This window comes from Palaemon carinicauda, chromosome 36 (genome assembly GCF_036898095.1).
Source record: "Palaemon carinicauda isolate YSFRI2023 chromosome 36, ASM3689809v2, whole genome shotgun sequence".
NCBI classification, from domain to species: Eukaryota; Metazoa; Arthropoda; class Malacostraca; order Decapoda; family Palaemonidae; genus Palaemon; species Palaemon carinicauda.
The window spans coordinates 65,270,090-65,294,834 of record NC_090760.1 but is presented as its reverse complement, the minus strand read 5'-3'; the positions used below and the strand labels follow the sequence as shown (position 1 = coordinate 65,294,834).

The following is a 24,745-nucleotide window of genomic DNA, read 5'->3' as shown; positions in this document are numbered from 1 at the left end:
TTTTTCCCTATTGGAGCCCTTGGGCTTATAGCATCTTGCTTTTCCAACTGGGGTTGTAGCTTGGCTAGTAATAATAATAATAATAATAATAATGGAGACCAGTCGTAGACTTGTCAGTTCTGTATGAATTTGTTCAACAAACTCCGTAAAGAATGGAAATGGGCTCAAACGGTCAGATAGGCTGTTAGACGATTGGATTTCATGCTAACGCTAGATCCAGTTCATCAGTCATCAAGGAAATATCTAAGATTCATCTTCAACAACAGGATATACCAGTTCAAAGTACTGTTCTTTGGCCTGTCCACAGCACTTCAAAGCTTCACACAAGTATTTTCTCTGGTATTGACCTAGCCTCACAAGAACGGCATTTGTCTACTTTGATATCTAGACGATTGGTTGATTATAGCAGAGTTGATGGAGATCCTTCTCCTACATTGAGATAAATTCCTCAAGTTTAGCCACTATCTGGGGATCGCGGTAAATCAAGAGAAGCTCTCTTTGCTCCGTACACAGAACCTGGTATATCTCGGTATGAATGTTGACACAAAACAAGGCAAAGTCTTTCTGTCCATAAGATACAAGAGACTGAAACAGGCAAATAGCTCGTTTCTAATACAAGACAAGTCACCAGTTCGTCAGTGGCAAAAGCTACTGGGTCACCTGTCCTCGTTAGAGAGGCTGGTGCCCAATGGTTGTCTTTGTATCTGTTTTCTCCAGTGGCAACTGAAGATGTTTTGATCTATAGTCAATTCTTTTTAGTGAGGCAGATTTGCATCGACTCGCCGGGGTGCCCTTTAAGCTCGGAAAAGTTTCCTGATCGCTGATTGGTTGGACAAGATAATTCTAACTAATCAGCGATCAGGAAACTTTTTTCGAGCTAACAGGACACTGCTGCGAGTCGGTGCAAATGTGCCTCATTGAAAAATATTGAGCATAAGCTCAAACACCCTCCTATCCTCTGGGTTCTGATAGGGTTAGAGCAAATGAGAAACCCGAGTTGGTGGGTGTTAGACACCAACCTCCTCAGGGGAGTAGACCTCTTTCCTTCTCCTTAATTGATGCTCTTTATAGATATGTCAAAAGAAAGGTCGGGGGCTCACATGTTGCAACACATGGCCACCGGACTGTGGTCCAAGTCCGAGCAACATTGCTACATAAACCTGGAAATGAGGGCAGCTTTTCTAGCCTACATGCAATCCCCCCAGCTCCTTTCAGGGCACTGTGTAGTGCTGATGAGCGACAACACCACGGTAGTAGCTTATGTCAACAAACAAGGAGGCACTTTTTTTTTCAGCCCCTCTGCCATCTAGCTGTGAAAATGTTGAGATGGACGGAAGACAACTCTGTAACCCTCTCAGCCAAATTCATTTCAGGCAAGATGATCGATTGGCAGAGAACATGAGCAGGAAAACTTTGATAGTTGGCTCTGAGTCATCTTTGAACCATCAGATTGCAAAAAATCCTGACTTTTTGGGGTTCTCCAACCATCGACCTCTTTGTAACGTCTCTCGACCGAAAACTTCCAATGTACTGCTCGCCAGTACTGGATCCCCAGGCCATCTGGCAGGATGCCTTCCAACATCCGTGGGACAGGTTGGATGTTTTTGTGCTTTTCCCCCATTTTGCTAGTAAGACAATTCATAAACAAACTAGGGGCATCATAAGATCTCTCAATGACCCTCATAGCTCCGATGTGGCAGCATGCAGAATGGTTTCCAAAGTTTCTGCATCTGCTCACAGGAGCTCTTGAGAGAGCTACCACTTCTTCCCGAGCTGCTCAAACAACCACACGCAAGAATATTCCACAAAGCCATAGCTTCACTATGACTTCACCCCTGAAGGTTTTTCAGCATTTTCTCTGGAAGAGATGCTTTTTGCAACCAGTTATGAAAAGGATGTCTGGTTACTTCCGGGACTCTTCAACCACTGTATACTGTATCATGCAAAGTGGTCTATTGTATTTTTTGTGGTTGGTGTCGTGGAAAGAGTATCGCTCCTCTCAAATCCTCTCTCTTATACCTCAGGGAGAAAAAACTCTGCTCAATCTCAGCGGTGAAGGCTATCGCTCAGCCTTGAACTTTGCCTTAAGATTGAAAGTTGACATTTCCTTCTCAATGGAATTGTCTCTCCTCCTTGGAATGTGGTTCGGGTCCTTCAATCTCTGAAGGGTCCCCCCTATGAACCACTACGCCAGGCAACAGATCGCCACCTCACTCTGAAGATGGTGTTCTTACTCACTTTGGTTTCTGCCAAGAGTTAGTGAACTACATGGTCTTCCTTATGATATTGCCCATTCAAGGGGATGGGGGAGAGGTAATTCTCAGCTTCATCCTGGAGTTCATTGCAAAAACTCAAAATCCTGGGGTAGCGGATCCTAGATTCAATTCATTTCGGAGTGAGAGTCTCCGTACTGTAATTGATGACCCAGATTAACTGTTACTATGCCCAGTAAGGAGTTTGCGGTATTACCTCAAATAGGATATCTGCAGCTGGTCCCTGAGTGTCAGCACTGGCAAGGTCAAGAGGAGGATTATGAAAAACACCATCTCCTCTTGGATTCGCAAGGTCATCAACCTGTCCGTGAATCCTGATCTTCCTCTAACATGTCAACCCAGAGTTCATGATGTCAGGGACATTGCAACATCCCTGTCATTCAAACAAAACTACTCTGTGGCGCAGGTACTACAAGCAGGCGTATGGAAGCTTCAGACGATATTCACTGCCCACTACCTGCAAGACGTAACCCATAGGATTATGGAAACTTTTTCTATTGGTGCTGTGGTGGCTACACAATGTGATTTAACACCTCAAGCTCCTTGATGGACAAGGAGCAGAGGGTTGAGGTTAAAGGTTACCCGGGATTAGTTTGAATGAATAATTAAGAATTACTGGCTCTTTCTTTTCTTCATCTTTTCCTCTCTTAGGGAATCAGCTCCGTGGGTCCTCCGCAAAGCTGACCTCAACTATCTGCAGGTAAATCATTTTTCCTTGTGTAACCTGGTATTATTTCAATACTTGTGTCCCCATGCCCTAAAGAGAGGGGTAGCTGGTTACTGTCTTTGTAACCTCTGAAGATTCCTATGACTTGGAAGAACTCTTACCTAGCCAGTCACATTGCTAGTATCACGAGCACACAGCTTGTATAGGCCTCGGACCATATGTAGCACGGTTTTAGCGGGTATAGGGTTTCCTCCTGTCATGTGGAAATCTCATAAAGGGGAAAACCGCGGGTCAAAGCCAAAAAGCCCGTTGGCATGAACTTCCACCAATAACACCAATCTCACTAAACTGATTTATAGCCTGATTTTATGTGTAATTTCAGGCGATTTGGTTTCCAAATTTTACTTTCCTAAAGGGTAAGTTATCCCCTATAAATAGTGTTGGAACAAATCACAAATTTGGAAGTACTGTAATTTGTATTTCTCCCGATATAAACCTGTAGCTTTTTATTCAAATTGGCCCGCAGGCAACTGTCCCCCTTGAAGCCCAACCTCTAAGCAAAGTGGGTTCACAGCCCAGGTGTGTGAGTGAGTGGGGGTAGCTACTACCCCCATCCCCATGCTAACTAGTGGGTGGGTGGTTAACCCTTGCTAAAAGTTTGACTCATCCTTCAGCTTCGTTGAAAGCAATATCCTCTATAAATAGCTACAGATTTGTATTGTTAAGAAAAATACAAATTTCTTCCAAAATTGTAATTTTGGCTAGCTTTCAGCATTCAGCAAAATAATATCCACTGTAAAGAGCTCAAAGTTTGTATAATTAGTAAAACTACAAATTATTTCCAAATTTGTCATTTTGGTTTGTACTGATATTAGGGTTTTCAGACAACATCAAGCGTAGTTTTAAATAAAAGTTAAGATATGCAGAATGCAAGCCATCATTTTATTAATTTCTTCACACATTTCTTATAAGGCTTGATGGAAATCGGTTCCGTCACTGAAATATTTTGTTGATGGATAATGCTGTACAGTATTTATGTGTATTTGCTACTGTACCATCTTTGAATGCATCAAGTATGTCACCAGATCTTTGAATTGGAATTTGACATGATTACATTTTTATTGAATTTAGTTCAGAAATTGGTTCATTTTCTCATGCATACTTTACATGTATTCAACTCTTATACTTTTAAAGTATTATTCTCAGCCTTATCCCTAAACAGAGTCATTTGGAAATTCCAGACATATTTTATCATAGTGGAGAAATGTATGACAAGCAAATGTTTTTACAGGAGATAAAGGGTTGTAAAGAGGTTGCCGCTGGCTTGAATGGATAATCAATTTTCTATATTTAGTGTTGTCTGATGCGAATTGATATAACGTCAAGCAGCGAAGAAAGCTCAGCTGACTTTCTTACGAATTTTGCAGATTGTGCAGCATAAGGTTTGATTTACATCTTCAAAACTGCAGTGCCTGTTGTCTCATCACCCACCTCAATCTCAGTCCTGAGACTTTGTCTGTAAGGTAAGTTTTTAGAGTAGCTTACGTGGACATTTACGCTACAAAGCAACTGATTGATATTCTTTATAGTTAGTAGCTGAAGCTAACTTTTGATTGACATTTCCTAGGTCATTTTGAAAGGCCTTTTCTACTTTATACATCACTTCTTGAGAAATAGCCTTGCTGAAGACTCTCATCATTTTAAAACTGATAAGAAAGGAAATGTGATTTCAGTAGTTGAAAATTCCATTGCATAATGGAGATGATGCTTCGCTCTGTATCAATTCTATCAATACCAAAACCCTTAATATAGAGATCTAGCTAAAATTAGTGCATGGGGAGCGAGAAGGAGAGGGAGAGCAAAGCGAAGGTGGGTGGACTGTATCAAGGATGACCTTCGATCAAAGGGGTTAACCGGCGATGAGTTGTGGGACAGAGGTAGATGGAGAAAGCTGACCAGAAACATCGACCCCACATATAAGTGGGAAAAGATGTAGACAAAGAAGAAGAAGAGGTGCAAATTATGAGCCATGAAGTTGAACCCTAACAAAACTCAAAGTATGATTGGAAGTAGGTCGAGGACATTGGCTCCTCAACATAGAGATCTTAGCATCGATAATGTTTCTTAAAGTCTATATGACTCTTAATATTGTAGGTGTGATTCTTGATTGCAAATTTACTTTTGAGAAAAACATTCGGTCTGTTTCTTCTTCAATTGTACAGAAAATTGCTGTATTGAGAAAGTCTTTTAAGATTTTCAGTAATCGATATATTCTAAAAAAGTGTTTCAATTCTTTCGTTTCTCCTTATTTCAGGTTTAGTTCTCTTATGTAGTCTTTAGCTGCTGAATTGCATCTTGATTTGTTGGACAAGAACTTACACACTATTAAATTTATAATTCCTGAACTAGATATTAATTAATTTCTGGCTCCGTCGTTCAGTTAGTTCATTATGCATGTTGCATAAGATTTTTCATAATTCTGACTATCCTTTACATTCAGATGTTCTTGTACAATACCACCTCGTTCGTAATCCTAGGTCTGCAGTTAATTCTAATAGTCATGCTTTCTTCATCATAAGGTTCAATACTACACAGTATTCGAGAAGTTTTCTTCCAGCTACTACCAAATTGTGGAATGATCTTCCTAATCGGGCAATTGAATTGATGGAACTTCAAAAGTTCAAACTTGCAGCAAAAGTTTTTAATGTGAACAGACTTAACACAAGTCTTTTTTTATTGTTTATATTGAAATATTTATTTTAATGTTGTTACTCTTAAAATGTTTTATATTAATTCTTCATTACTTCTCATAAATACTTTTCCTTATTTCCTTCCCTCACTGGGCTATTTTCCCTGTTGGAGCTCTTGGGCTTATAGCATCCTGCTTTTCCAACTTGGATTGTTGTTTAGCAAGAAATAATTATATTATAATAATAACTCATTAGTTTAGCCTGACCATCTAGTCACATGTTTAGACCTTTGTAGAACTGAACAAAATGATTGGTTTTCTAAGAAGTGAAGCCCATGGTAATGTTAAGAAGTGGGACAACCTTGGTTGAAATAAATTCCAAGAAAATAAAACACTAAAAGATTTTTCCCCATTGGATGCTTTGCTTTTCCCTCTTATGTAGTGTGTTTCATCTTGTCTTTGCTGTTTACATACTACAGTACCAATAGAGAATTATTGGGTCTTTTCAGAGGCTAGACAGTGCAATGTAGGACCCTTCTCTGGTTATGGCTCATTTTTCTTTTGTCTGCACATCACCGAATAATCTGCCCTATTCTTTACATATTCTCCTCTGTCCTGATACACTGGACAGCACTAAGATAAAAGAAAAAATCTTCTTCACTTAAGTGGTTAACTACTGCACTGTAATTGTTCAGTGGCTAATTTCCTTTTTGTAAGGGTAGAAGAGAGACTTTAGCTATGTTTGGCAGCTCTTCTAGGAGAAGGACACTCCAAAATCAAGGCATTGTTCTCTGATCTTGGGTAGTGCCAAATCCTCTGTACTTTGGTCTTCCACTGTCGGGCACACTATTCTATTTGTAATCTTGTTTTCTTTCCTCACTGGGGTATTTCTTCCTGTTAGAGCCCTTGGGCTTATAGCATCCTGCTTTTACAACTTGGGTTGTAGCCTAGCAAATAATAATAATAATAATAAATAATAATAATAATGATAACTCCACCCAGTGTAATTTATGGTCACAGGTTGCTTTGCCCTCTGCTTGTTTAATTTCCCTATAGGTACCACTTTCCATAATGTCCCCTTTCTGCCTAAATATAGATACCATTAGACTCTCCTCTCAGTCTTTAGGCATGAGGAATTATTTCCTCTTCCCATATTGCTTTTAATAAATTCAGCATCCATTCTTCCCCCTCTGTAGCTAGCATCTCAACCATTTTAATTTGAAACTGTAATGGGCCTGGTAATTTACCACTCTTCATTTTACTCAATGCCCGATTCCCTTATGTATTCCATATTTCCATCACTGGCCCCTCACCCTTTGTGCTTCTCCCAGCTTTTTTTTTTTTTTCATTTTCAGTATTCAATAGTTGCTCATAATATTCTCTCCATCTCCTCTTAATGTCATCATCCCTATGTAATATATTTTCATCTATATCCCTGGTGGCCTGTTGGTAACGTCCTTGCCCGACTGGGGTTCAAGTCCCGCTCAAACCCATTAGTTCCTTTGGTCACTGCAACCTTACCAGCCTTGTGAACTAAGGTTGGGGGGGGGTTTGTTTGGTGGAGCCTATAGGTCTATCTGCTGAGTCATCAGCAGCCTTTTCCTGGCCATCCCTGGTCCTAGCTTGGGTGGAGAGGGGTATTGGGTGCTGATCATATGTATATATGGTCAGTCTCTAGGGCATTGTCCTGCTTGATAGAACAATATCACTGTTTTTTGCCTCTGCTATTCATGATTGGCCTTTGAAAACCTTTAGATTGTCCCAAATCCTGTTAAACTAACAGAGTATGGCTTGAAAGTTCTAGAGAGGGTACTAGATGAGAGATCGAGAGAGATATTAAAGATAGGGAAGCAGCAGTATTGATTCATGAGGGGGAGAGGGACTGTGAATGCCATCTTTATAGTAAGGCAGTAAAGAGACTAGAGGTAAAGCAGAAGCTTGTCTGTGCTTTTGTAGATTTAGAGAAGGCTTATTATAGAATTCCAAGAGAAGTGATGTTTTGGTACTTGAGGAAGAGGAAAGTCCTTGAGAAGTTGGTTAGAAGGGTTGAGATGATTTACAAAGGAACAAGGACAAAAGTAATAACAGCTTTAGGAGAAACAGAAACCTTTGAAGTCACTGTTGGATTACATCAAGGGTCAGCATTAAGCCCTTTTTTATTTGTGTTGGTCGTGGATATGTTAGGTGAGGGGATCAGAAATGAAGAGTTGTGGAAGTTGCTATATGCAGATGATTGGCGATTACTGCTGAAAATGAGGAAGAATTACAGAGAAGGGTGGTAGTGGCAAAAGGCTATGTAAGGGGGTGGTTTGAGGGTGAATGTGAATAAGACTGAAGCTATGGTTAGCAGTAAGGAAGGTAGGGATAGGATTGCCATACAAGAAACGAGAGGTGCAGTTATAAGTTAGAACAATTTACAGTAAATACTGGGGATCTACTATAAATAAGGAGGGAGGATATGAGGGTGAAGTTGAGAATAAGTTAAAAGTAGCTTGGGGAAAGTGGTGGGAGGTAGCCAGAGTGGTCTGTGATAAGAAAAGGCCAATCAAGGTGAAAGTCATGATTTATAACAGTAGTAAGACCACTGTTAATATATGAATCAGAAACTTGGGATTTAAGACAAAAAGAGGAAGCACAGCTTGAGAAAACAGAGATGAGAATGCTGAGGTGGATTATGGGAATATCACAGCTTGAATCATTCGAAAGTTATTAAATAAGAAGAATGGCAGGTGTAGTGAAGATTACCGAGATGAGAAGAGTGTCATGACTAAGATAGTCTGGCTACGTGTTAAGGATGGATGGTGGGAAGGGAGTGAGGAGGGCTTGGGAGGAACTTGTTAGGGGGGAAGATCAAGAGGGAGGCAGAGAATTAGATTGTGAGGTAAGGTGAAGAATGATAGGGAGAGAAGAGGTTTGGAGGAAGAGGATACCTTTGATAGAAGTCATTGGGGTCGGTTGCGCATCAGGCAACCGACCCCTTAATGTAGGGATAAGGTTGGGGAAGTGTAGTTGTTTCACTTTCTGCCCTATACTGACCAGTAGTTTTCATGCTAACTTTTCACCATTCAATCTGCTCAGAACTGCTTCATCTGTGAACTCATAAGCTATTTAAGAGCAGTTCCTTTGATGCCTTAGAAATTGAATTTTGAAAACCAAAAGTGTCTGTCCTTTTTAAATAGTTGAATAAGACCAAGCAGATCTCATTCATTGAAATTCTTGGGAGATTTTTGTGGCAAATGGACCTGTATATGAAAAAAAAATTCTTTTTCATGGATTTATTTTCGGTTGTAGTAAAACAGCTAAAGTATTGTTTTGAAGCTAAATTCTTGTATTCTATAACAGTTTTAATCTCAGTTGATAAGAAGTCGATAATTCTTTTGACATCATCTTAGCTTCAAAGGTTAAATGACAGAGGAAACTTTGAGCGAGGTCATGTTCAAGAATTGGAAACCTCTACGAGATGAAAGAGAGAATGTGAAGGTTAATCATGATGAATGCTAAGAGTAGGTAGACTGACTAAGACATAGAGAATGCTTAACACAAGATTTAATTTCATCAATGCACAATTCAGGCTGTACTTGGCAACCTCTTAAAGGTAGCCATAAACAAGGAATTGAGATATAGACTGAAAAGGGGAAAGGGTGATAAGGAAAAGGAAAGTAGATTAATGTCATTATCAGGTATTGTAACAAGATCAATGAATCACACATCTGAACTCTTAACTGTGGCTACCAGGAGAGTTTAGTATTCAAAGAAAGGTGTAATATGGCAACTCAAAATAATTATAACGATTAAAAGGACGTGAAACAAACCAAAATCGTCTGCCATGATTTGCAGAAAAGGATTTTTTTTTCTTTTTGGCTTGAGCTAAGCCATGAAAAGCTTATATTGGGAAACTGTGATCTGGAGGTAAATGGTTGTCTTAATCTGTGATTCTGTTGCATATTATTTTGTTGTTTGAAATAAGATAATTTTTCGTTAATGCTCTAACGAATTAATATGAGCCGTTTTGAGAGAATTTTAGTTCTGGAATCTATAAAGTTAAAGTTTTTTGGTCTTGTACATACAGTAAAGGTTTGAACTCTCCTTCTCTTAAGGAACTCCCCTTTGTAGGGATGTGCCATCAGTACACTAGGAATTAATCTAGGGTCTTAGCTGCATTCTTCTGCCTTGATTTGTACCCATCTACTGTACCTGCATTCCTGCTTCCTTTACTAAGTCCTCCTGTCCAGCATCTTACAAATTTTCCTAGTTGCTCCTTAGCCTTGAGCAATTCCCTGCCCCCAACACTAGATAAAATGACCCAAATTCCATGAATCTAATCCGCATTACGAACCTATTTAGCTTTTAGAACTTTTCGTAACCTCATGTTCGAAAAAATTTATAATGTTAATCTGCACTGCAGCTTTTTTCAATGATTAGAGAAAGGCTTCGTAGCAGTTGAAATAGTCGTTGTTTTTTTCTCTTTCAGCGCTGGAAACACGAGTCACCACATGTACTCTCCGCAGTCCAACACTCAAGTGCTGTACGTTGGAGGGACTGTCCGCAAGATCGAGTTACAACCTTGGGGATACAGTAAGGTGCCTGTCTGTGCCTTGGTCACCCTCCCAGGCACTTACTGTCTAGGGACGTTCAGCCTCACGGCCTTGAGGCTGCACGCGGAATCCTCAGAGTCGCCCGTGCCACAGCTGTGCCAACTGCAGACGGCAGTGGTTGTCAGGGAGTCGAACAGCAAAGTCAGCCATCATCATCATTCCCATAACAGTTAGCGTTGTTGGTTAGTCTCGTGTAAATTCCCTCATTGTCACTCATTTTAAAAACGACAGACGTTCGCATTGGAGACAGAAATTACATGACTACTCATTCATTCTCCTCTTGAAGTGTGGAGTTGTGCTTGACCTAACATTGCCCTGATCATATAAATATTCATCTGTGAACACAATATATTTCTATTAACGTTGTATGGGGTTTATTAGCGAGTCAGTGTGTAAATCTTTTTAATCTCCTGGATTTTGATCTTGTTTTTATCTATTCGATGTTTGTTCAGAGGTGCATTTGGATAGAGTTTATCCTTGTAAAGGTGTATATGTATATTTCTAAAAGTTATTGAAAGGTGAAGACTGCCTTTGTTTATATTGTACTGTGTTAGTTTATATTGTATATTTTGTAGTATAGTTTATTATATTAATTGATATACACCAGATACATTAATAAATTTGGATAAATAAAGAGTTGTTCTTAATCTGCATAAATTGACTTCACTGCAAATGAATCATTTAGATTTAATGTTATAAGAATTTTATTTACTTGTTTTTGTATATGAAAATATTCTCAACTATTAGTGCATAAGATTTTTTGTTGACAAGGTTGATATGAGTCTTGTTTGTATATGTTATTTTTTTTTAATTTGTTATTTATCTTATTTGATTTTTTCTGTTATTTCTCTAATAGTTTATTCTTTACATCGTAATATCTTTTGCCATACCGAGCTGCCTTTCCAGCTTGGGATGCAGCTTGGCTTATAATAATGATGATGATGATGAGATCAGTAACTTGTATTATTGAGAAAACCTAACTCCTGTAAGTTGTTCCTCATCGGAGTTTACACCATGAAGAAAAGCAATGATCACTATTTTCAATGAGCAGCAATTTAGTTATGACAATTATAATAATGATAAGATGTGGGCTACACTCTCCACTAGGACCAATGTATGAGGTATGATGGGAAAATATTTGACAAAGTCCTGATTGTGCTTGTACTTGATATTTTTTTTTTCAAAGTAAGTCCCATGTTACTTTTAAAACACTAATTTCAGTGGTTCTAATGGGGGATTTCGATCTCCTATAAATGAGAAACTATTTTGTGTCAAATAATGAATAATCGTTTTGAAAATGTTTACTTATGATTTTGTCTAGAGAGTAATTCTCTCAAATTGTAATTTAGGCCCCAACCCAAAGGCTTGTGAATGGGCATGAAACAAATAATTTCTTAATTGTTTCTCAATAATTTCATATAGAATTATTCTTAATTTGAAAAATGAAGTCGTATTGATGCCAAGGAAACAGTTGTATTTACACAAACTACAAAATGAAAATCGGTACCATAACGAGAATCATGAAATATATCGTGAGATCTCCTAGTGGCATCAGTATAGCAAATGCATTGCTCTTTATGCAAGGCTAAAGCATTCCTTTGGCTACAGGCTCTACCGACTTCTTAGCCATCCACTTTACCTCCTCTCCCTGCTGTCTTTCTTCTATCATGGGGTTTTACTTCTTTTTACTTTATTACACAGTGCAACTACACCCCCCTCAACTACACTTGTCATTGATTGGCCACCATGATCCCAGTGCTGGATCATGTGGGGCAAATTCTATATTGTTCCGACACGAATACAAATGACTGTACTTCCAAATTTGCCATACAGTATTGAATAATAGATGCTTTTCCTAATGTAAAATCAGTAAACTGTATTCTGGAGTTTTTAAGATCTCAGCAGTGATGCTAGCCTTTAGAAGTCATGCTCAATTTTATTAAATCCATTTGAATTTAGAATGATCAAACTAAAATTCATAATTAAAGGTGATTTTGGTTATAGCTTAAGAGGGGATTTAGCATTTTCCCTCATCGATCGTACCAGGTATTATAACATCTAAAAATTATCTAGTCACATTTCTATTCATTTGCCTGTGTTTAACTTTGGTTTTATTTTTTTTTTATGTATTAGGAAACTTTTCTTATTGTAGTAGTTAATTGACTGATTAAATAGTGTAAATAAATTTTTAAATATTTAACTTAGCCGGTGAATATATAATAGCTGCTGCTCCAGCGGCTCGACAGAAAAACACACAAAAACTCGCGAGCGATCGCTATGAAGGTTGCGGGTGTGCCCACCAGCGCCAACTATCGGCCAGATACCGCATATGCATGTAAACAAGCCTCAATTCTTCTCTGTCGGCCTTAACGACAAGACGTATCATTACTCGCTGTATAACCTGGAGTTTTCTCAACAGACTTGGTGAAGTACTTCATTTTGGTTTGAGCTTTCGCAGTGCAGGTGTTTTTCCTCAACTTAAACTCTTGAACTCTTTGTTGGACAGATTTAATTGTTGATGACTTGGATTGTTTTTTGGACTTTCTTTGACTAATTCAAAATGGCTGACGCTTCTCAAGCCCCTAGATTTCGTAAGTGTAATGCTAGGGATTGCAATAGGCGTCTTCCAAAGGCCTCTCTCGACCCACATACTGTGTGTTCTAATTGTCGGGGTAAAACCTGTCAATTAGGAGATCGGTGTGAGGAATGCGTGGGCCTTTCGGAATTCGATTGGCTCGAATATGACAAATATTCTCGTAAGCTAGAGAGAGATAGGGTGAGGAGGAGTTCCTCTAGATCAGTAGATTTTTCCTCTCCCCATGCCCCTGAACCTAATCCTTCCCCTGTAGTGGTTGTGCCTGAACCTCCTACTGGCACTCAGGAACCATCAATGCGGGACATGTTACGTGCCATTCATGCTTTGGGTGAAAGAGTTGAGTCGTTAGCTACAGATCGTAATCAACTCATGGCGGACGTTAAAGAGCTAAAGTGTCAGAGTGCCACAGCGGAAAATCGTGGGAAAGTGATTAGTGCGCAAAGTGTTTTCAGTGTTGCGACCGAGGGTTCTTCTGTTCGTGCCTGTCGTTCGCCTAGTCCGAGACCTCTTGCAAGCTCCCAAGCCCAGGGGAGAAGTAATGTCATACGACTTATGGGTTCGAGAGGCCTTGATCAGCGAACAGACGTTCCCTCTATGGTAACAGGCGTGTCTCATCAAGACCGCCCCTACCATAAGACGAGAGACCATTTTCTCCTCGTCATCCGAAGGCTTTTCGCATAAGAAACCGTGGAGCAAGGTTTCAAGGCCCTTGAAGCGAAAGTCGGTCCCTTCAGGACAGGTCCAGCGTCCTGGTTGTAGCCATTGGGACAGCTCTGACCCTTTACAGTCATCGGAAGACTGCTCGCCGCCTAAGCAGCAACGTTACACAGGCTCAGAGAGTCTTGGTGTAGGCAAGGTTGTGCAGTCTCAGACGTTAACCCCGTCTTTTACCGCACCCATTCCCGTTGATCCTAAATGGGTTGTACTGTAAGACATGCAGATCAAGCTCGCCTCCCTTATGGAAGACTATTCTGCTGAAAAGGTTCACGATGATCCTCGCCGCTCAGCTAATCGAGATCCTGGCCTTCAGCCGCCAAAACGAGCCTTTGCTCGTCCTGTTGACGTTGGCGTTGCTAAGTCACGTCAATCACGCTTTGTAGAGCCTCACTCGATACAGTCACGTGTTGACTTTCAGCCGCATATGGACGTTCAGCCACTTCCTAATGCTCTTGTTGACGTTCAGGACGTTCGCCAATCAGCGGAGTTGACTTGTTTTGACGCTGAGCGTCAACCACCGCAGTCTAGAGTTGTTTTGACTGCTCAGTCTAGGCAGTCAAAACAGTCTCGTGTTGACGTCGAGCGTCCCCCCGCTCCTGTTGTTGTTGACAGTCAGGCTGTTAAGCAGTTACATGACGTAGCGTCCTGGACTGCTACTGATGCACCAGTGCGTGTGGACTCTGCGTGTCAAGCATTGCCAACCCCTTTGCTTGTTACTCAGCAGTTGTCGGATGAAGATCCTTCAGATGAGGACGTTGCTGACCCTCATCATGACGATCATCCTTCGGATGTAGACGAACCTAGAACGGTTCCTCCTTCAATGGACTTTAAGAAGTCATGTTAATTTTCAAGGAGCTTTTTCCCGATCACTTTGTTACCGTTGCTCCTCGTTCGCCACCGTCTGAGTTTGCTCTAGGCTTACCTGCTAACATGCCAGCCTTTACTAAGCTAGTGCTTTCTCGCTCTTCCAAGAGAGCTTTACGACTTTTAGGCGACTGGTTGGATACCAGGAGGAGTTTGGGGAAGACGGCCTTTGCCTTCCCTCCGTCAAAGCTCTCTTCTAGATCGAGCGTCTGGTATGCCACGGGAGAAGTTCTCGGCTTGGGAGTCCCTGCCTCTGCCCAGGGTGACTTCTCAAGCCTCGTAGACTCTCCCCGCCGCCTAGCCATGAGACGCTCGAAGATTAGTTGGTCCTCCTCGGACCTTGACCATCTGCTGAAAGGCGTATACAGGGCCTTTGAAGTTTTCAACTTCCTTGACTGGTCATTAGGAGCTTTAAGTAGGAAAATCTCGTCGGCTGATAGAGATGTTTCCTTACTGATAATGTCTTGTATGGATAAAGCCATCCGCGATGGTTCCAATGAGCTCGCCTCCTCTTTTACGTCGGGAGTCTTAAAGAAGCGAGAGTCCCTTTGCTCTTTTCTTTCGGCAGGAGTTACTCCCTGTCAGAGATCAGAACTGCTCTTTGCTCCCTTATCAAAGTCTTTGTTTCCACAACAATTAGTTAAGGACATAGCTTCTTCACTTGTGCAGAAGGACACCCATGACATGATGGCGTCCTCTGCTCGCAAAGGGACTCCTTCTACATCCTTTGCTGTAAGACCCAGGATCGAGACTCCGGCATCCAGATTTATCCCGCCCTTTCGTGGCAGAGCTCCCAGCAGGGGAAGTACTCGTGCCGAGGGAAAGAGAGGAAAGAAGAGAGGAGCCAAGTCCTCACGTGGCAGAGTCTGACTGCCCACAGCCTCAGACAGCGGTAGGAGCCAGATTGAAGAGCTTCTGGCAGGCCTGGGAGAAGAGGGGCGCAGACCAACAGTCTGTTCGGTTGCTCAGAGAGGGGTACAAAATTCCGTTTGTACGCAAACCTCCTCTAGTGACAACTCCCATCGACCTCTCTCCCAGGTACCGAGAGGAGTCAAAGAGACAAGCCCTAAACCTAGAAGTGTCTCTGTTGCTAGAGAAGGGAGCGGTGGTGAAAGTCTCGGACCTTCAATCACCGGGGTTTTACAACCGTCTCTTCCTAGTCCCAAAGAAGACAGGAGGTTGGAGACCGGTGCTAGACGTCAGTGCGCTCAACGTTTTTGTTACGAAAACAAAGTTCACTATGGAGACCACGAAGTCAGTCTTAGCAGCGGTCAGAAAGGGAGACTGGATGGTCTCTCTCGACCTACGAGATGTGTACTTCCACATTCCTATACACCCAGATTCCCAACCGCTTCTGAGGTTTGTTTTCAGGAATGTGGTATACCAGTTTCGGGCCCTGTGCTTTGGCCTAAGTCCTGCTCCTCTCGTGTTTACGAGGCTCATGAGGAATGTGGAAAAATTCCTCCATTTATCGGGTATCCGAGCCTCCCTGTACTTGGACGACTGGCTTCTCAGGGCTTCGTCCAGTCATCGCTGTCTGCAGGATCTTCATTGGACATTGGATCTGACCAAGGAATTGGGACTTTTGGTCAACCTAGAAAAGTCCCAGCTGATTCCATCCCAAACTATACTGTATTTAGGGATGGAGATTCGCAGTCCAGTTTTTCGGGCTTTTCCGTCTGCCACCCGAATAGATCAAGCCCTGCTCAAAGTCCAACTAATGTTGAAGAGAGAACGGTGCTCAGTCAGGAATTGGATGAGTCTAGTAGGAACTCTATCATCCCTGGAGCAGTTTGTCTCACTAGGAAGACTACACCTTCGGCCTCTCCAGTTCCATCTAGCCTTTCACTGGAACAAGGACAAGACGTTAGAGACGGTCTCAATCCCGGTCTCCGAACCAGTAAAGGCATGCCTGAAATGGTGAAACAACAATATCAGTCTGAGAGAGGGACTTTCCCTAGCAGTTCAGAACCCAAACCACGTACTATTCTCAGACGCGTCAGATTTGGGTTGGGGTGCGACCCTGGACGGTCGGGAATGCTCAGGTCTGTGGACCTCAAGTCAGAGGAGCATGCACATCAACGGCAAGGAGCTTTTGGCAGTCCACTTGGCCTTGATGAAATTCGAAAGTCTCCTTCGAAACAAAGTGGTAGAGATCAACTCCGACAATACCACAGCCTTGGCGTACATCTCCAAGCAAGGAGGCACACACTCCCTCACGCTGTACGAGATCGCAAGGGACCTGCTCATTTGGTCAAGAGATCGAGGCATCTCCCTGTTAACGAGGTTTATCCAGGGCGACTTGAACGTCTTAGCAGACTGTCTCAGTCGGAGGGGTCAGGTAATTCCTACGGAATGGACCCTCCACAAGGACGTGTGCAAGAGTCTTTGGGCGACTTGGGGTCAACCCACCATAGACCTCTTTGCCACCTCGATGACCAAGAGACTTCCAATCTATTGCTCTCCAGTCCCAGACCCAGCAGCAATACACATAGACGCATTTCTCCTAGATTGGTCTCATCTGGACTTATATGCATTCCCACCATTCAAGATTGTCAACAAGGTACTGCAGAAGTTCGCCTCTCACGAAGGGACAAGGTTGACGTTGGTTGCTCCCCTCTGGCCCGCGAGAGAGGGGTTCACCGAGGTACTTCGATGGCTGGTAGACTTTCCAAGAAGTCTTCCTCTAAGGGTAGATCTGTTACGTCAGCCCCACGTAAAGAATGTCCATCAAAACCTCCCCGCTCTTCGTCTGACTGCCTTCAGACTATCGAAAGACTCTCAAGAGCTCGAGGCTTTTCGAAGGAGGCAGCCAGTGCGATTGCAAGAGCGAGGAGAGCTTCTACCATTAGAGTATACCAGTCGAAGTGGGAAGTCTTTCGAGACTGGTGCAAGTCAGCATCTGTGTCCTCGTCCAGTACCTCTGTAGCCCAAATCGCTGATTTTCTTTTACATCTGAGAAAGGTTCGCTCCCTCTCAGCTCCCACGATTAAGGGCTACAGGAGCATGTTGGCTTCGGTCTTTCGGCATAGAGGCTTAGATCTTTCCAACAATAAAGATCTCCAAGATCTCCTTAAGTCTTTCGAGACCTCTAAGGAACGTCGTTTGGCAACTCCTGGATGGAATTTAGACGTGGTCCTAAGGTTCCTCATGTCAGACAGGTTTGAGCCATTACATTCAGCCTCCCTGAAGGATCTCACCCTCAAGACACTTTTCCTAGTGTGCTTGGCTTCGGCTAAAAGGGTCAGTGAACTTCATGCCTTCAGTAAGAACATCGGCTTTTCTACAGAAAAAGCCACTTGTTCACTTCAACTTGGTTTCCTGGCCAAAAATGAACTGCCTTCTCGTCCTTGGCCTAAATCTTTTGATATTCCTTGCCTATCAGAGATCATAGGCAACGAACTGGAAAGAGTATTATGTCCTGTTAGAGCTCTTAAGTTCTATTTAGCTCGTACTAAGTCATTACGAGGTAAATCTGAGGCATTATGGTGCTCAGTTAAGAAACCATCATTGCCTATGTCAAAGAATGCTTTGTCATATTTTATCAGATTTTTAATACGAGAAGCTCATTCTCACTTGAATGAGAAAGACCGATGTTTGCTTAAGGTTAAGACACACGAAGTTAGAGCTATAGCAACCTCCGTGGCCTTCAAGCAAAATAGATCTCTGCAAAGTATTATGGACGCGACTTTTTGGAGAAGCAAGTCAGTGTTCGCATCATTTTACTTAAAAGATGTCCAGACTCTTTACGAGGACTGCTACACACTGGGTCCATTCGTTGCAGCGAGTGCAGTAGTGGGTGAGGGTTCTACCACTACATTTCCCTAATTCCAATATCCTTTTTAATCTGTCTCTTGAAATGTTTTTAATATTGTTTTTTGGGTTGTACGGAAGGCTAAGAAGCCTTTCGCATCCTGGTTGATTTGGCGGGTGGTCAAAGTCATTTCTTGAGAGCGCCCAGATTAGGGGTTTGATGAGGTCCTGTTTGTATGGGTTGCAGCCCTTGATACTTCAGCTCCTGGGAGTCTTTCAGCATCCTAAGAGGATCGCTGGGCTTCGTGAGGAAGACAGACTTACAAGGCAGAGTAATCGTCTAAGTCAACTTCCTTACCAGGTACCTATATATTTGGGTTTTGTTATATTATAACTGTCAAAAACTCTAAGCATATATGCTGTAAACTTAATTAACTCTGGTCTCTACCCACCACCTTGGGTGTGAATCAGCTATTATATATTCACTGGCTAAGTTAAATATGTATTTAAAAATGATATTTTAATTATAAAATAAATTTTTGAATATACTTACCCGGTGAATATATAAATTAAAGGCCCTCCCTTCCTCCCCAATAGAGACGCAGCGGGACGAGAAGAATTGAGGCTTGTTTACATGCATATGCGGTATCTGGCCGATAGTTGGCGCTGGTGGGCACACCCGCAACCTTCATAGCGATCGCTCGCGAGTTTTTGTGTGTTTTTCTGTCGAGCCGCTGGAGCAGCAGCTATTATATATTCACCGGGTAAGTATATTCAAAAATTTATTTTATAATTAAAATATCATTTTAATGTAAAAATTATACTCATTTGAGTTTAATTTTGATAACGATACAAAGATTTTATTAGGGTTAGTGATCTCTTATTCATTTTTCATTTTATTGATAATGCCATTAAAGATATTCATCTTTGGCTCATATACACAATAATGCTTTACAGTAGAAGTACAGTAAGAGGAATGCCCGTACATTATAGTTATTTTGCCAGATGCTAAAACTTATTGGGACGACAACTGATACTGCACATTTTTTATCAATTTATATATTTTTATGTATACTGTGCTTCAAAGTTGTATGTGTTGCATAATTTCATAAACAGGGATGTTGAGTAATATTTGTTGGATGTTTTGGCCTTTATGATTGTATTATTTATGTATTTATGTAAATTATTCTTTGTGTGAAATGTCACAGCTCCACAAAAAAATTGGGCCTAGTCCAACAATGCACTTCATGCAGCACTGTATTAATCAATAGAGGATCTTTACAGCATTCCATAGGACATTACAGGCACCTACTTCCTCTAATTTATGCCCCCCCCCCATTCCCATTTCCTTTCTTCTACAGTATTGCACTGTCCAACATCATATAACCTTTTCTCTACAGTACAACTGTAAGGATTTCTACCACTGTGTCTTCTTGTTGAGTAATGTAGGTTGGACCATGTGACCCAGTTCCAGAAATTCAAAATCTCTCCCTGATATCAGTGCATTTTTGAAGCTGGTATTTTAGTACACTTGAACTCAACCCTGTGGTGATCTCGGTCATGGCAAATTCGCTGTCAGTTTCGTGACTTGCAAATTTTTATACTGTGCAGTAAGTGTATGTTTATTACATGTGTGATATATATGGTTGTATGTATGTTGTCTACAATGCAATGAAATTATATTTAATGGAGTACAGTACATTATTGTCAATTCTTAGTGTTTATTACCTCTCTATGAGATTTAAATCAAAATAGCTTTTGAGAGTATTCTTATTTTCCATCACTAATCACTATAAAAACTTTATTATAAAAAATAAGTTTATTTCATATTTTCTTACTCTGGTAGTAAAAAGTTAGAATTACTCTTCACACTTTGATGATAGATTGAGCATCCTAGTAGAAATTCCTTATAATTCAGAATTGAAATATCACATCCGATAGATTTATATTTTCTATAGAAACTAACTATTCGATACAGGTCTTGATCGGTTAGTTTTAGTCCAGAGGTCCACAATAGAACTCTTCTTCACTTGAAACCCCCTACCATTACTTAGGGAGAGGAGTTTTGACAATGCCTATGTTGGCTTAGATCTGAAATTCATCTGGCCCAAGACCAGCTTGATTTAGTCTTATCCCATAATTAATTGCCATCACATTCAATGCTTCGTTTTACAACTTTTTGTTTTCTCTTATCAGCATTATTATTATTATTTTTATTATTATTATTATTATTATTATTATTATTAGCTAAGCTACAACCCTAGTTGGAAAAGCAAGATCTTATAAGCCCAAGGGTTCCAACAGGGAAAATACCCCAGTGAGGAAAGGGAATAAGGAAATTAACAAACGATATGAGAAATAATGAACAATTAAAATAAAATATTTTAAAAACAGTAACAACATCAAAATATCACAAACTTGTAACAGAGTTTATATTTTTCCTAACATACAAACCCAAATTCTTTACTATAGGAGATGTTCTAGCGCGAGCTGGAAAATACGGCAGAAAAACCTTAACAAAGTCGTTAACGACCAGGCCGGTAGTTATCCACCTGTTAGGGGTGGTGGACTGCCGGCCGGTAGCTACTGAATACCTTCAATCAGATTCTAGATAGGACTATTTTAGGGGGCGGTGACGGAGGGAAGATTTGAGTAAAGAATTCGGGTTTGTATGTGGGCATAAAAACAATTAGAATAGGGCCAACGTTATCCCTGCGTGTCGTAAGAGGCGACTAAAAGGGACGGGACGAGGGGGCTGGGAACCCCCTCTCCTGAATTGAAATTCCTGTGAGACATCATCAAAGAGATGGAGCTGGGGGGAGAGTGACTGCTCCCCACACTCTAGTTTTGGGGTGTTTGAATGTGTGTGGATGTAGTACGATAGAGAGTAAAAGATGTGAGATTGGAAGTATGTTTAGAAGTAGAAGGATGGATGTATTGGCCTTGTGTGAGACAAAGATGAAAGGAAAGGGTGAAGTGATGTTTGGTGAAATGTCTGGTAGAGTGTCTGGGATTGAAAGGGGAAGAGCGAGAGAGGGTGTGGCTTTATTGCTGAGTGAATGGATGACAGGTAAAGTAGTGGAATGGAAGGAGATATCATCTAGGTTAATGTGGGTAAGGGTTAGGTTGGGTAGGGAATGCTGGGCGTTTGTCAGTGCGTATGGGCCAGGTAGTGAGAAAAGTGAAGAAGAGCGGAATGAGTTCTGGAATGAATTAACTAGGTGTGTAGAAGGACTGGGTAGAAGGAATTATGTAGTTGTCATGGGTGACTTAAATGCTAGAGTGGGCGCTGGAGAGGTAGAAGGTGTTATTGGGAAGTATGGCGTACCGGGTGAAAATGAGAGTGGTGAGAGACTGGTAGATATGTGTGTTGAACAAGAGATGGTAATAAGTGCTAGCTTTTTTAAAAAGAAAGATAGAAATAAGTATACATGGGTAAGAGTGGCAAATGGAAGAGTAGTAGAAAGGGCATTAATGGATTATGTGTTGATAGCTAAAAGAATGTTTGGAAGATTGAAAGACGTGCACGTGTTTACGGGTATGGCTAACGGTATGTCTGATAATTTTTTGGTGGAAGGAAAATTAGTTGTAGCAAAAGAGTGGGGGAATAGAGTAGGTGGATGTAAAAGGGAGCTAGTGAGGGTGGAAGAGCTAATAAAACCGGGAGTAAAAAGTAAATATCAGGAAAGGTTGAAAATGGCGTATGACGAGGTGAGAGTAAGAGAAACTGGTAATTTAGAGGAGTGGAAGTTAGCAAAAGAAAATTTTGTTGGGATTGCAAGTGATGTATGTGGCAAGAAGGTTGTTGGAGGCAGCATGAGGAAGGGCAGTGAATGGTGGAATGAAGGAGTGAAGGTAAAAGTGGAAGAGAAAAAGAGGGCTTTTGAAGAATGGCTGCAGAGTAATAGTATAGAGAAGTATGAAAAATATAGAGAGAAAAATGTGGAAGTAAAGCGCAAGGTACGTGAGGCAAAGAGGGCAGCTGACCTGAGGTGGGGTCAGGGACTGGGTCAGTCATATGAAGAGAATAAGAAGAAGTGAAGAGAGTAAGGAAGGCTGGCGCAAGAATTGAAGAGACAGTGAAAGATGGAAATGGAAGGTTGTTAAAAGGAGAGGAGGCAAGGAAAAGGTGGGCGGAATATTTTGAAAGTTTGCTGAATGTTGAGGATAATAGGGAGGCAGATATAATTGCTGTTCCAGGTGTTGAGGTGCCAGTGATGGGAGATGAGAATGAGAGAGAGATTACAATAGAGGAAGTGAGGAGAGCACTAGATGAAACGAGAGTAGGAAAAGCATCTGGTATGGATGGTGTGAAAGCTGAGATGTTGAAGGAAGGGGGTGTGACTGTACTTGAATGGTTGGTGAGATTGTTTAATATGTGTTTTGTGTTGTCAATGGTACCAGTAGATTGGGTTTGTGCATGTATTGTACCACTATATAAGGGTAAGGGAGATGTTCATGAGTGTTGTAATTCAAGAGGTATTAGTTTGTTGAGTGTTGTTGGAAAAGTGTATGGTAGAGTATTGATTAATAGGATTAAGGATAAAACAGAGAATGCAATCTTGGAAGTACAGGGTGGTTTTAGAAGAGGTAGGGGTTGTATGAATCAGATTTTTACAGTTAGGCAGATATGCGAGAAATATTTAGCAAAAGGTAAGGAGGTGTATGTTGCATTTATGGATCTGGAGAAAGCATATGATAGAGTTGATAGGGAAGCAATGTGGAATGTGATGAGGTTATATGGAGTTGGTGGAAGGTTGTTGCAAGCAGTGAAAAGTTTCTACAAAGGTAGTAAAGCATGTGTTAGAATAGGAAATGAAGTGAGCGATTGGTTTCCGGTGAGAGTGGGGCTGAGACAGGGATGTGTGATGTCGCCGTGGTTGTTTGACTTGTATGTTGATGGAGTGGTGAGAGAGGTGAATGCTCGAGTGCTTAGACGAGGATTAAAACTGGTAGGCGAGAATGATCATGAATGGGAGGTAGTGTAAATCAGTTGTTGTTTGCGGATGATACTGTACTGGTAGCAGATACAGAAGAGAAGCTTGACCGACTAGTGACAGAATTTGGAAGGGTGTGTGAGAGAAGGAAGTTGAGAGTTAATGTGGGTAAGAGTAAGGTTATGAGATGTACGAGAAGGGAAGGTGGTGCAAGGTTGAATGTCATGTTGAATGGAGAGTTACTTGAGGAGGTGGATCAGTTCAAGTACTTGGGGTCTGTTGTTGCAGCAAATGGTGGAGTGGAAGCAGATGTACGTCAGAGAGTGAATGAAGGTTGCAAAGTGTTGGGGGCAGTTAAGGGAGTAGTAAAAAATAGAGGGTTGGGCATGAATGTAAAGAGAGTTCTATATGAGAAAGGGATTGTACCAACTGTGATGTATGGGTCGGAGTTGTGGGGAATGAAAGTGATGGAGAGACAGAAATTGAATGTGTTTGAGATGAAGTGTCTAAGGAGTATGGCTGGTGTATCTCGAGTAGATAGGGTTAGGAACGAAGTGGTGAGGGTGAGAACGGGTGTAAGAAATGAGTTAGCGGCTAGAGTGGATATGAATGTGTTGAGGTGGTTTGGCCATGTTGAGAGAATGGAAAATGGCTGTCTGCTAAAGAAGGTGATGAATGCAAGAGTTGATGGGAGAAGTACAAGAGGAAGGCCAAGGTTTGGGTGGATGGATGGTGTGAAGAAAGCTTTGGGTGATAGGAGGATAGATGTGAGAGAGGCAAGAGAGCGTGCTAGAAATAGGAATGAATGGTGAGCGATTGTGACGCAGTTCCGGTAGGCTCTGCTGCTTCCTCCTATGCCTTAGATGACCGCAGAGGTAGCAGCAGTAGGGGATTCAGCATTATGAAGCTTCATCTGTGGTGGATAATGTGGGAGGTTGGGCTGTGGCACCCTGGCAGTACCAGCTGAACTCGGCTGAGTCCCTGGTTAGGTTGGAGGAACGTAGAGAGTAGAGGTCCCCTTCTTTGTTTTTGTTTTGTTTTGTTTCATTGTTGATGTCGGCTACCCCCCAAAATTGGGTGAAGTGCCTTTGGTATATGGATATGGATGGATGTGAGGAAAAATACAAACTCTGTTATAAGTTTGTTATTTGTTCCTACACTAAATACAAACCCTCATTCTTTACTATAGGAGACTTGGCCTTGAAGTCAGGGTGGACGAAGGGTTCCCCATTCCTAGGGAAGATAGTCCTCAGACTAGACTCTTTTGATGAACAAATCTCCCATTAACTTTTCTTTGCAGATCCCCATAATCTTAGCACGACTGAAGGTTTGTAAATATGTGGAAACAAATGTTTCAGTATGAAGAGGGTCGGGAACAATGACTTGGACCCTTTCGTACCTAGGATTCCCCTGACCTTGACAAGGGGAATCCTCGTGACTACGAGTATAACTTATACCCTGTGAGAGGAGTCAGATGAGTTTCATACCTTATTTCCATTGGTGAGTCCAGCTGAAACTGGTCACAGACTAGGATACCCAGATGGGAGGAAGAAGAAAGGAGCAGAAGATAGATGGATGTTCTTTTAAAACCTAGTGTAACACAGAATCCTCGACCAATGGCTACTGTCCCCTGAAAGGGCGTAAAGGTAGCTAC

The 24,745-nt window shown here is 41.5% G+C and overlaps 1 protein-coding gene across 1 annotated transcript in view; it reads left to right on the top strand.

Moving 5' to 3' along the window:
- The window catches only part of l(3)76BDm (trafficking protein particle complex subunit 8 homolog l(3)76BDm), a 136,851-nt gene extending 125,674 nt beyond the window's left edge, over positions 1 to 11,177 (top strand). The window contains exons 14-15 of the mRNA XM_068360097.1: positions 4,368 to 4,463; positions 10,101 to 11,177. Of these exons, the coding sequence (XP_068216198.1) occupies positions 4,368 to 4,463; positions 10,101 to 10,398 (394 nt within the window). The 3' untranslated portion in view covers positions 10,399 to 11,177. The remainder of the gene's footprint in view (positions 1 to 4,367; positions 4,464 to 10,100) is intronic.
- The last annotated feature ends 13,568 nt before the right edge of the window (positions 11,178 to 24,745 follow it).